This window comes from Anomalospiza imberbis, chromosome 25 (assembly GCF_031753505.1).
Source record: "Anomalospiza imberbis isolate Cuckoo-Finch-1a 21T00152 chromosome 25, ASM3175350v1, whole genome shotgun sequence".
In the NCBI taxonomy this organism is placed as follows: Eukaryota; Metazoa; Chordata; class Aves; order Passeriformes; family Viduidae; genus Anomalospiza; species Anomalospiza imberbis.
The window spans coordinates 5,751,404-5,763,802 of record NC_089705.1 but is presented as its reverse complement, the minus strand read 5'-3'; the positions used below and the strand labels follow the sequence as shown (position 1 = coordinate 5,763,802).

At 59.7% G+C, this 12,399-nt stretch overlaps 2 protein-coding genes across 4 annotated transcripts; both read left to right on the top strand.

Annotated features, from left to right (window-relative positions):
- The first annotated feature begins 468 nt into the window (after positions 1-468).
- Positions 469-5,482, top strand: FUCA1 (alpha-L-fucosidase 1). Its single transcript, XM_068172865.1, has 8 exons — positions 469-839; positions 2,289-2,423; positions 2,624-2,761; positions 3,412-3,517; positions 3,859-4,059; positions 4,200-4,390; positions 4,574-4,673; positions 5,238-5,482. The coding sequence occupies exons 1-8, from the start codon at positions 496-498 to the stop codon at positions 5,376-5,378; spliced, it is 1,356 nt and encodes a 451-aa protein (XP_068028966.1). The 5' UTR covers positions 469-495; the 3' UTR covers positions 5,379-5,482.
- A 781-nt stretch (positions 5,483-6,263) lies between these two features.
- On the top strand, positions 6,264-11,580 carry HMGCL (3-hydroxy-3-methylglutaryl-CoA lyase). Of its 3 annotated transcripts, none has more exons than XM_068172875.1 (9): positions 6,264-6,329; positions 7,464-7,553; positions 7,774-7,881; positions 8,236-8,331; positions 8,856-9,004; positions 9,321-9,384; positions 10,391-10,579; positions 10,834-10,959; positions 11,387-11,580. In XM_068172875.1, the coding sequence occupies exons 1-9, from the start codon at positions 6,279-6,281 to the stop codon at positions 11,486-11,488; spliced, it is 975 nt and encodes a 324-aa protein (XP_068028976.1). In that variant the 5' UTR covers positions 6,264-6,278; the 3' UTR covers positions 11,489-11,580. The 3 variants fall into 3 exon arrangements, with proteins under 3 accessions (XP_068028976.1, XP_068028977.1, XP_068028974.1); XM_068172873.1 differs by lacking the exon at positions 6,264-6,329 and adding an exon at positions 6,488-6,554; XM_068172876.1 differs by lacking the exon at positions 7,464-7,553.
- Positions 11,581-12,399: the final 819 nt, after the last annotated feature.

The window sequence follows — 12,399 nt, the reverse complement described above, 5'->3', positions numbered from 1 at the left end:
GATGGCTGGGGCTATCCCTCCATCCATCCCCGGGGTATTCCCGGATGGCTGGGGCTATCCCTCCATCCCTGGGGTATTCCCGGATGGCTGGGGCTATCCCTCCATCCCTCCCGGGCTATTCCCGGATGGCTGGGGCTATCCCTCCATCCATCCCCGGGGTATTCCCGGATGGTTGGGGCTATCCCTCCCGGGGTATTCCCGGATGGTTGGGGCTATCCCTCCATCCATTCCCGGGGTATTCCCGGATGGCTGGGGCTATCCCTCCATCCCTCCCGGGGTATTCCCGGATGGCTGGGGCTATCTCTCCATCCCTCCCGGGGTATTCCCGGATGGCTGGGGCTATCCCTCCATCCATTCCCGGGCTATTCCCGGATGGCTGGGGCTATCCCTCCATCCCTCCCGGGGTATCCCCGCCGTGGCCCCGGGCAGCGGTCGGGCCGCAGTCTCGAACCCGCGGCCCGCGGGGAGCCGCGGCGTTGGTGACGTCACGGGGCCATGGCGGCGCTGGCGCTGCTCGGTGCGGCGGCCGCGCTGGGCCCGGGCCTGGCCGCGCCCCGGTACCGCCCGGACTGGGCCAGCCTGGACGCGCGGCCGCTGCCGGCCTGGTTCGACCGGGCCAAGGTGGGGGTGTTCGTGCACTGGGGGGTGTTCTCCGTGCCGGCCTGGGGCTCCGAGTGGTTCTGGTGGCACTGGCAGGGCCAGCACGATGCCGCCTACGAGCGCTTCGTGCGCCGCCGCTTCCCGCCCGGCACCACCTACGCGGAGTTCGCGCCCCGTTTCACCGCGCACGACTTCCAGCCCCGACAGTGGGCACAGCTCTTCCAGCGGGCCGGGGCCAGGTCAGCGCTGGGATGGCCGGAGTTGGGGTCCCTGAGGGGATGGGGGATCCCTGAGGGGATGAGTGCCATGGCCAGGGGTCCCTGAGGGGATGGTGGGTCCCTGAGGGGATGAGTGCCATGGCCAGGGGTCCCTGAGGGGATGGTGGGTCCCTGAGGGGATGAGTGCCATGGCCAGGGGTCCCTGAGGGGATGGTGGGTCCCTGAGGGGATGAGTGCCATGGCCAGGGGTCCCTGAGGGGATGGTGGGTCCCTGAGGGGATTGGGGGGTCCCTGAGGGGATGAGTGCCATGGCCAGGGGTCCCTGAGGGGATTGGGGGATCCCTGAGGGGATGGGGGGTCCCTGAGGGGATGAGTGCCATGGCCAGGGGTCCCTGAGGGGATTGGGGGATCCCTGAGGGGATGGGGGATCCCTGAGGGGATGGGGGGTCCCTGAGGGGATGAGTGCCATGGCCAGGGGTCCCTGAGGGGATTGGGGGGTCCCTGAGGGGATGAGGGGTCCCTGAGGGGATGAGTGCCATGGCCAGGGGTCCCTGAGGGGATGGGGGGTCCCTGAGGGGATGGGGGGTCCCTGAGGAGATGGGGGGTCCCTGAGGGGATTGGGGGTCCCTGAGGGGATGAGTGTCATGGCCGGGGGTCCCTGAGGGGATGAGGGGTCCCTGAGGGGATGAGTGCCATGGCCAGGGGTCCCTGAGGAGATGGGGGGTCCCTGAGGGGATGGGGGGTCCCTGAGGGGATGGGGGATCCCTGAGGGGATGAGTGCCATGGCCGGGGGTCCCTGAGGGGATGGGGGGTCCCTGAGGGGATGGGGGGTCCCTGAGGGGATGAGTGCCATGGCCAGGGGTCCCTGAGGAGATGGGGGGTCCCTGAGGGGATGGGGGGTCCCTGAGGGGATGGGGGATCCCTGAGGGGATGAGTGCCATGGCCAGGGGTCCCTGAGGGGATGGATGGTGGGTCTCAGCGTCCCTGAGGGGATGGAGGAGCCATTTCTGAGGCAGTGGAGGCCCCTGGTCACTGAGCCGATAGAAGAGCGTGTCTGGGAGTCCCAGAGGGAATGAGGGGGGAGGTCTGGGAGTCCCTGAGGGGATGGAAAAGCTTGGGAAGCATATGGGGCTGTTCCCAAGAAGATGCAGGGGTCTCTGAGGGGGTGGAAGGGGAAAATTCGGGGATCTCTGAGGGACTGGGGGTGCCTGAACAGTGCTGGACATCCCTGAGGGCTCATGCCCAGGGTGCTGAGGAGATGACAGGTCTTGCTTCTTGCTAAGTATTGACTGTTCATTCTTTCCCAGCATTAAAATCCACTAAAATCCTCTCTTATTCTTGTATTTGCTTCTAAATCCCAAGGATAGTGTCAGAGGGCTCCTCACAGCGTGGTTATCCGGTGCCTTGTGTTTTAGTGGCTGGTTTGCAGTGGGGGTGGGAAATATCTCAGCTGTTCCTTTCTCCTCTCAGATACGTGGTCCTGACCACCAAGCACCACGAGGGCTTCACCAACTGGGGGTCACCAGTGTCCTGGAACTGGAATTCAGTGGATACAGGGCCCCACCGGGACCTGGTGGGAGAGCTGGGAGAAGCCCTCAGGGAGAGGTACGGCCCTGCCAGAGAGCTCTGCTTTGAGAGCCGTGAATCCTCCTGGCTCTGCCTGACAAACAGCAGAACACCCCGAGCTCAGTGTGAAAAACAGAGTGCTTGCAAATGATGAAAAATTACAAAGCCAGTAATTTAATTTCCACTGCTTTTTAATCCCCACTGAAGCCTAACTCTTCCCTCTGTGTTTTGTCCTTCAGCAACCTCCGTTATGGGCTGTACCACTCCCTGATGGAGTGGTTTAACCCTCTCTACCTCGCTGACAAACAAAGTGACTTCAAGACCCAGAGCTTCGTTTTAAAGAAGACGATGCCAGAACTTTATGACCTTGTCTTAAAGTAAGAGCCACAACCAGTTCAGAATCACCAGCGTTGCCTGGTTTCAGTCCTGTAGAGAAAGGTGCAAAGTGGGTGCAAAGAAGAGAAATGTGGAGTTTTGCCAAGGAAAATCCTCTTTGCTAAGCAGTAATAATTTGTGGTAATTAGAAAAGGGGTTCACTTTTGATGTGTGGAAGGTCTAATCTGTAGAATAAGGCAGGGACAAATTTTTCCTGCAAAAGCAATTCCCTTTAATCCTGCCCTTGTGCATGGTGGCTGGAGGTGGAACAAACTGTTCAGTATTTAGTAGAACAGAAAATTGTTTTCAGTGTGAATTTGCATCCTCGCCTTGCTTCCCCTTGCTGACAAAAATAAAAGGCTTGGGCCTGTGGCTTGTTGTCCCAGCTCAAGAATGTGCCTTCTAATCTCCTTTGAGTGCCAAATTCTGGGTTTTTTTGAAGAACTGCACCCTCTCTTGAGCTGTGGATCAACACCTTGTTCTTTGCTGCTGCAAGAACCTCCCTTAGAGCTTTGTGTGAAGCAGAAAATGAAGCAAAAGCCTCCTGGTGATGCCAGACAGTGGGAAGGGGAAACGAAACGAGCCCACACCCAAGAAACACAGTGTGGCAGGAGCAGATAAGCCTCCTTGAAACAACATCTATCTCCCTTAGATACAAACCAGACCTGATCTGGTCGGATGGGGACTGGGAAGCTCCGGATTCCTACTGGAATTCCACCTCTTTCCTTGCCTGGCTCTATAACGACAGCCCCGTCAAGGTACCGGTGCCTGCTGCCCCTCCTGGCACTGGGTGGGTGTGGAAGGGCAGGAAGCTGTGGGATGCGTGGTCAAACCAGAAACCTCCTTGACGTTTGGCAAATGTGTTTTATCCTCTGACAAAAAGAGAACCTTGACTGTGCTGCTGTGGCAGCTCCACTGACCTTTGGTGGATGCTGGTGGGAGGCTCAGGCCAGGAGCGAGCAGAGGGAGGGATCCAGCCTTCTCAGGAGGGCTTTCCATTACACTGGGAATTTCTAGGTGCTTCCTCAGAGGGGTGGCTGCCAGCTGGACAGCCCAGGAAGAAAAGGATCTGTGTCCTGAGCTGTTTTTCTCCTCTCAGGACACCGTGGTTGTCAACGATCGCTGGGGTCGGGGCTGCTCCTGCCGCCACGGGGGTTTCTACAACTGTGCTGACAAGTACAGGCCAGGCACCCTGCCAGATCACAAGTGGGAGATGTGCTCCTCCCTGGACAGGCTCTCCTGGGGCTACCGCAGCAACATGAGCCTGGCTGAGGTGATGGATGAAATGAGTATGATTGAGGTGAGAAACCTGAAATGGAAATAGCCTGGGGGAGGGTTGCTGGCAGTTAGAGGCTTCTGGAGTAGCTGATGAGGATAAAACGCTTTAGTTCCTGTGTTGTCTGAGGTGAAGATAATGTTACCTTGCTTTATCTGCCACAGGAGCTGGTGCAGACTGTGAGTTTGGGTGGCAACTACCTCCTCAATGTGGGACCTACAAAGGAAGGGGTGATTGTCCCCATCTTCCAAGAAAGACTCCTGGCCCTTGGGAGGTGGCTGGACACCAATGGGGAGGCGATTTATGAATCCCAGCCTTGGAGGGTGCAGATGGAGAACACCACAGACACAGTCTGGTAAGGGCTCTGCTCTCAGACCGGCTGAGCTGATGTTTATTTCTTCTCTTTTCCTAAATTTGGAGTCAGGGGGAGTAGGTGACCCCTGTGTGGTGACAGAAGGCAAGGCAGTGTTCTCGTGCTGTCTGGAAAGGTCAGGTTTGTGTATGGTGCCCTTCACCCGCTGAACTCCATCTCTCTCAGGTACACCTCCAAGGGACCAGTGGTCTTTGCCATCTTCCTGCTCTGGCCTCTGGACAGTGTCCTGCACCTGTCCTCGCCCATTCCTGCCCCAGGCACACAGGTGAGGGACTTAAGACACACTGAGAGCCCCTTTGGGGGCATTTGTGGGCTGGGAAGGGCCAGCCTGGATTTGTTTAGGAGCTGGGGGCAGTGGGGAGCTGTTCGCTGTGTGCTCCTTGCAGCACCCCAGGCTGTTCCCCAGGCTTTGGCTCACGTGGAACGTGGGACAGGAGTTGCCAGGACAGGCTGATGGCTGCCAGGGAAGATTCCTGTTCTGGAGTGTTTTGATCCTGTTGTTGCAGGGGAGGGAAGCAATACCCCCAGAGCAGGAGTGGCTGTCCTGCAGCCCAGCTCCAGCCCAGGTGCAGTGCCCTGCTCGTGGCAGATGTCACCGTGACGCAAATGTTGCAGTGTCCTTTGCTCTGAACAAACAGGGGCAAAGCATCAGCAACAAACAAACCCCAAACAACAAACTGGAGCCTGGCGTGGCCTCAAAACACCCCCTGTGTCACCCCCTGTGCCACGTGAGCCACGGCTGGGGCCCTGCAGGGCCTCTGGGGAATGCTGGGCTGTGCCGAGGGGGCCTGCTGAGCTCCAGCTGAGTGTCCCCTTCCTTCCTCTGCAGGTGACATTGCTGGGGTTTGGTGGCACTCTGAAGTGGCAGAACCAGCCAGGGAAAGGGATGCTCATAACCCTGCCCTACGTGCTGCCGTCTCCTCTCCCTCCTCAGTCTGGCTGGGTGGTGAAGCTCGAGGGTGTGAAGTGATGCCTGTGGGGGGGACACAGCATCTCCCACTGCCTCTCTTTTTGATTGAACCCAAGAGGATTTTTATGTTTCATGTTGAATACATTATTTTTCACTTGAGAGAATCTCTCCTGCAGTCTCTGTTGCCTTGTGTTACTTTGGTGTTGGTTGGAACAGTTGTGATCAGCTGCTTCCATGATGAATAAATCTAATGGAAGCTTGCTGGAAGTGATCTGGAAGAAATAATCTGTTAAAAATATGATACAAATCCATCAACAAACTTTTATTGATGTTCTGCTGGAGACAGCTACAACAAAAGGATTTGTTATTCATGAACTGAAGAGACTCCACCGTTCTGAGTTGCACTTGTGACTTCTGCTTGCACTCCTGAACTTGTGAACTTTGAGTTCCAGTGAGAGCAGGTTTCCTGCGTGGATGCTGAGCTTCTCAAGAAGGGTTGAACAATGTGTGTGTGAGTGATGGAACTGCTCCCAGGAGCACAGCTTGTCCTGAAGGCAGGCTGTGTTTTGTTCCCGTCCCAGCAAAACCTGCCAGGACACTCGGAGCTGAGCTTGAGCAGAGCCCCAGGGCTGGGCCCCGTGCGGAGCTGGTGCCGTGGGGGCCGTTACTCGCTGACAAACATCCAGAGAACCGGCCGCGGGGGCCGGAGGGACCCGCTCACAGGAGCGCCGCGCGGCTCCGCTGATGACGCCGCTACAAACAAAAAAAATGGGACAAAAAGCGACAACAGAGCGATGGCCTCTTTGCCTCACAACCCCATCACGCCGGTGACCCCTGGCGCGGAGCGGGGCCCGCCCCAGAACAAACAGCGCCCGTGTTTGCTCAGCGCGCCGGGCAGCGCCAAAGCCGCCGCTATAAGTGCGCGGCGGGTGGCGCCGCCGGGCAGTGCCGGAGGGAAAGATGCCGCGCTGCGACACGGGCTCCGCGCCGTGGGACGGCGCCTGGGGACAGGTACGGGACGGCTGCGGACGGCGACAAGGGACCGGAGGGGCGGACGGGACCGGACGGGCCCCGGGGACAGCGCCCCGCCGGTGCCACGTGGGGAGCGCTCACGTGACCGGCGGGGCCACGCCTACCATGCTATCACGTGTTGGGGGTGTGTGCGGTCACGTGAGCGCGGCGGACATGGCGGCGGCGCGGCGGCTGCTGCCGCGCTGGGCGGGATCGCTGCGGCCCGTGAGGGAGCGGGGCACCGGACAGAGCCAGGCGGGGCCGGGGAGGAGCGGGGCCAGCCGGGGGAACCGGCACCGGACAGAGCCAGGCGGGGCCGGGGAGGAGCGGAGCCAGCCGGGGGAACCGGCACCGGGACGGAGCCGGGGAGGAGCGGGGCCAGCCGGGGGAACCGGCACCGGGACGGAGCCAGGCGGGGCCGGGGAGGAGCGGGGCCAGCCGGGGGAACCGGCACCGGACAGAGCCAGGCGGGGCCGGGGAGGAGCGGGGCCAGCCGGGGGAACCGGCACCGGGACGGGGCCAGGCGGGGCCGGGGAGGAGCGGGGCCAGCCGGGGAACCGGCACCGGGACGGAGCCAGGCGGGGCCGGGGAGGAGCGGGGCCAGCCGGGGGAACCGGCACCGGACAGAGCCAGGCGGGGCCGGGGAGGAGCGGGGCCAGCCGGGGGAACCGGCACCGGACAGAGCCAGGCGGGGCCGGGGAGGAGCGGGGCCAGCCGGGGGAACCGGCACCGGGACGGAGCCAGGCGGGGCCGGGGAGGAGCGGGGCCAGCCGGGGGAACCGGCACCGGACAGAGCCAGGCGGGGCCGGGGAGGAGCGGGGCCAGCCGGGGGAACCGGCACCGGGACGGAGCCAGGCGGGGCCGGGGAGGAGCGGGGCCAGCCGGGGGAACCGGCACCGGGACGGAGCCAGGCGGGGCCGGGGAGGAGCGGGGCCAGCCGGGGGAACCGGCACCGGGACGGGGCCGGGGAGGAGCGGGGCCAGCCGGGGGACCGGCACCGGGACGGGGCCGGGGAGGAGCGGGGCCAGCCGGGGGAACCGGCACCGGCACCGGGACGGAGCCAGGCGCGGCTGTGGCTGGGGCACAGCGGGGCCGGGGCTCCGCGGGCTCGGCTGACTCTGCCCTCCGTGCCAGGTGAGCTCCGCTGCGGCGGCGAGCGGGGCGTACCCGAAGCGAGTGAAGGTGGTGGAGGTGGGACCCCGCGACGGGCTCCAGAACGAGAAGGTAGCGGCGGGTCCGGGCTCCCTGCACCTCCCGGGGGGCGTTCTCCGGCCAAATCCCCCAAACACCCCCCTGTGCCCGCCAATGGGCAGTTTTTCTTTAAATGCTGCTTTTTTGATGTCAAAAATGCACTTCTTTTTTTTTTTTTTTTTTTTTTCCCAGTGGTGCAATAGTTGATTGTGGAAACAATAATAACTTTAGGCCATTTTTCTTTTCTTCTTAGAACCTTGTGCCCACCCCAGTGAAGATCAATTTAATCAACATGCTGTCAGAGACGGGGCTGCAGGTCATAGAGGCCACCAGCTTCGTGTCCCCCAAGTGGGTTCCTCAGGTCAGTGTCAGACAGGATTTGCAGTGGTGTGGTCTAAAAGCACAGCAACCCAGTGGTTCTGCTTGCTCCCAAATCCCTGTTACTGGGCAGGACCAGCAGAGGAGTTAAAATGTCCCAGAGCTTCCCTTTGGACCCTGGAAAGAGCGGAGGGACAGACAGGTCGCACACAGAGCTGGCTGTGACGTTGGCCTGGCTGGGTGACCCCTGGCCCCTCACAGGCTGCACTTCTGTTTGCTTGGAGAGGCCCTGATCCCTACATATTTCTGTTCCCTTCGGAAAAAGGAAGTTCAGTGATGATTTTCTGGCAGAAGTGGCCCCTGTGACCCTGAGAGAGCTTTGTGGCTTGCTTTGCAGATGGCTGATCACACCGAGGTGATGCAGGGGATCAATCAGTTACCTGGGATCAGTTACCCCGTGCTGACTCCAAACCTCAAGGGCTTCCAGGCAGCGGTAAGGGCTGGGAAAACCTCAGTATCCACTCTGCAATCCCATCTGATCCTTTGCTCCTGTGGCTTCACCCTTTCCAAGGCAAGCTCAGATGTGTCCCGGTGGTTTTGCTGCAGAATGAGCTGAGGGAAGGATTGGGTTGTTTGGGGGAAAAATGCTTCTCTAAAGTGAGAGAGCTGTGGGCAGAGATTGTAGATCACAGAGACGTGGAGGTGGAGAGGAGCTCCAAGATCTTCAAGTCTAAATGAGCAAGGCAGATTTATTTAGGAACAGAAGAGCCTCTGTAAGGGAGGTGTTTTATGGGGCTGGTTTGAGACATCCCTACCAAGAGATGCCACTGAAAGCCTTGGATCAACTCTTGGCCATGAAATCATGAAGTTGTGGCTCTGTTTGTCATTTCCCTCACAAGAAAAATCACCTGGCTTTGATTTAAGAAGAGCTGGGGTAAGGCTTGGACCTGCTGATCTCAGGGGTCTTTTTCACCCTCAGAGGTCCTGGGGTTGCAGTTTAGGATTTTTTATTTGCAGGTGGCAGCAGGGGCCAAAGAGGTGTCGATCTTTGGGGCAGCCTCTGAGCTGTTCACCAGGAAAAACATCAACTGCTCCATCGAGGAGAGCCTGGAGAGGTTTGAAGAGGTCATGAGGGCAGCGAGGGAAGCCAGCATTCCTGTCAGGGGGTAAGGAGTTCCTGCTGGAATTCGCCCACATTCGTTCTGGAATAACCCAGAACCAGTTTGGATCAGATTTTCTTGGCAAACATCCCACATGGAAGTGCACAGATCACACCCCCAGCAGCCCTGTGGGCTCATCTTGGCAAACTTTACACCCATGGAAGGAGAAATTGGTGAAATCCTGTAACCTTGGGCCACTAGAGTAGAAAATTGATTCTCCCAACTTAAAGACATGGAAATGCACAAGTCCTGACTGGTTTGTCCAGTAGAATCCCACTGCCCTTTCCAGATAAAAGTATGGGGTTTATTTTTTTGACCACAGATACGTTTCCTGTGTCCTTGGCTGTCCCTATGAAGGGAAGATTTCTGCAGCTAAAGTTGCAGAGGTGAGTCAGTCACAAATACAGCCAGAATTCCTGAGGTGGTTTTGATTTATTTTTAGGGATGTGAAGTGGGCACTGGGGGATGCGCCAGACCATTTAACCTAAGGAAGTATCCAGGTTCTCAGAGACTGAATCCAGCTGAAAATGGGGAACTGAGGGAGGTTGGGGCACCTGCAGGATTTTAATCCCAGAGAGGAGTTTCCAGGGGATCGTGGTGCAGCAGGAATCAGCTCTGGGGAGTGGAGGAGGAGTGTCCAGGGGATCATGGTGCAGCAGGAATCAGCCCTGGGGAGTGGAGGAGGAGTGTCCAGGGGATCATGGTGCAGCAGGAATCAGCCCTGGGGAGGATGGAGGAGTGTCCAGGGGATCGTGGTGCAGCAGGAATCAGTTCTAGGAGGGGAGGAGGAGTGTCCAGGGGATCGTGGTGCAGCAGGAATCAGCTCTGGGGAGGATGGAGGAGTGTCCAGGGGATCGTGGTGCAGCAGGAATCAGCCATGGGGAGGGAGGAGGAGTGTCCAGGGGATCATGGTGCAGCAGGAATCAGCCCTGGGAGGGGAGGAGGAGTGTCCAGGGGATCGTGGTGCAGCAGGAATCAGCCCTGGGAGGGAGGAGGAGTGTCCAGGGGATCGTGGTGCAGCAGGAATCAGTTTTAGGAGGGAAGGAGGAGTGTCCAGGGGATCGTGGTGCAGCAGGAATCAGCCCTGGGAGGGGAGGAGGAGTGTCCAGGGGATCGTGGTGCAGCAGGAATCAGCCATGGGGAGGGAGGAGGAGTGTCCAGGGGATCGTGGTGCAGCAGGAATCAGTTTTAGGAGGGAAGGAGGAGTGTCCAGGGGATCGTGGTGCAGCAGGAATCAGCCCTGGGAGGGGAGGAGGAGTGTCCAGGGGATCGTGGTGCAGCAGGAATCAGCCATGGGGAGGGAGGAGGAGTGTCCAGGGGATCGTGGTGCAGCAGGAATCAGCCCTGGGAGGGGAGGATGCCCTCTCAGTGCCCGTGCTGGCTGTGGCCCAGGTCTCCAAGAAGATGTACTCCATGGGGTGCTACGAGATCTCCCTGGGGGACACCATCGGCGTGGGCACCCCGGGCAGCATGAAGGAGATGCTGGCCGTGGTCATGAAGGAGGTGCCCGTGGGGGCTCTGGCTGTCCACTGCCACGACACCTATGGACAGGCCCTGGCCAACATCCTGGTGGCCCTCCAGGTAGGATTCCTGCTCTGCGTCACAGACTCGTGGCCGGGTTGGGTTGGGAGGACCTTAAAGCCCATCCTGTCCCACCCCCTGCCCATCTCCCGCTGTCCCAGGCTGCTCCAAGCCCCATCCAGCCTGGCCTGGCACACTTCAGGGATGAGGCAGCCACGCAAATGAGGCAGCTCTGCTTGGGGTTTTTTGGGCTTGCTTGGGAATTGCAGATTTTGTGCTTCCAGAGCAGCTCCTGACTCGGGGTTTGTTTGCAGATGGGGGTGAGCGTGGTGGACGCTTCCGTGGCCGGCCTTGGGGGGTGTCCCTATGCCCAGGGAGCCTCTGGGAACGTGGCCACAGAGGACTTGGTGTACATGCTCAACGGGCTGGGCATCCACACGGTGAGTGGCAGCTCAGGGCCCTGCTCAGGCCTCAGCACAGGCCTGGGGAGCCTGAGAGGGGTGGGGGCAGCTGGGGGGCCTGGGCTGACAGGACAGGGGGAATGGCTTCCCCTTGACAGAGGGCAGCATGAGATGGAGAAATACTCCCTGGGAGCGTGGGCAGGCCCTGGCACAGCGTGCCCAGAGCAGCTGTGGCTGCCCCTGGATCCTTGGGAGCGTGGGCAGGCCCTGGCACAGCGTGCCCAGAGCAGCTGTGGCTGCCCCTGGATCCCTGGGAGCGTGGGCAGGCCCTGGCACAACGTGCCCAGAGCAGCTGTGGCTGCCCCTGGATCCCTGGAGCGCCCAAGGGCAGGCTGGACGGGGTGTGGGGCACCCTGGGGTGGTGGGAGATGTCCCTCAAGGCATGTCCTGGGCCTTTCCCATGCAGGGGGTGGATCTCCAGAAGCTGATGGACACAGGCACCTTCATCTGCAATGCCCTGAACAGAAAAACCAATTCCAAGGTGTCTCAGGCCTCCTGCAGACTGTGACACTGAGTGGGATTTCTCCTTGGATCAAGAAACTGAGGATCCAGCACTGGCTGGGATTCCTGTCTGACCTCCCGAGCTCCTTCCTGGCTCAGCATTTGAGAGGAAGCTCCAAATCCACCAGAATTAGGAAGAAATGAGAGAATACCCCGTTATATTGTTTAATATTGGACCTTGAGGCTGTCCCCATGTGCCTTGGAGAGGGGAGGACGTGGAGGAGCAGCGGAGAGCTCTGGGCAGAGCAGCAGCTCCTGCCCGCAGAGCCAAGGACAAGCTCAGGTTTGCAGTTAGGGCCCGGCTCCAGCTCAGGCTGTCCCTTCCTCCCTTCTCTGCCCTCCACAAACAGCCAAAGGCTGAGCCCAAACCTCCCCTGGCGCTCAGCCTGGGGCCACCTCCGCCTTCAGGGGTGTGCTGCTGCACTGTGTATCTGTTGTAAGATACCTCGGCACAGCAGGAGCGAGAAACACATTATTTAATAGCCTAAACTACGAAAAAATCGATTCAGCTGGACCAGCAGAGGAGCTTTTGCTGCTGGTTTGGTTCCAAGTGCCTCTTGTACGTGGAAACTGCATCATCGTGGGCTGGGGGGGTCAGGAGTTCCTTCCACCCTGAGAGCTCCTCAGGTGCTCAGGTTCTTGGGAACCGCCCCCAGCTCTTCTTTGTAAAGTAATTTATTGAACAGTTCAGTTGTGGGGGCTGGGGAGGAGGCAGGAACTTCATCCTTTCAGGGGGCAGGGCAGGTGTGAAGGCTGCGTGTGCTCCTCTCCACATGACTTCAATAAACTCTTAACAATTACCAAAGCTGCGCTAATGAACGCTGCAGAAATGAGGCGGAATGGGGCAATATCTGGGGGTTGTGAGGTCACCGTTCGGGGGATTGAGGCAGGAAATCGGGATTTTGGGGCACTGAGTCA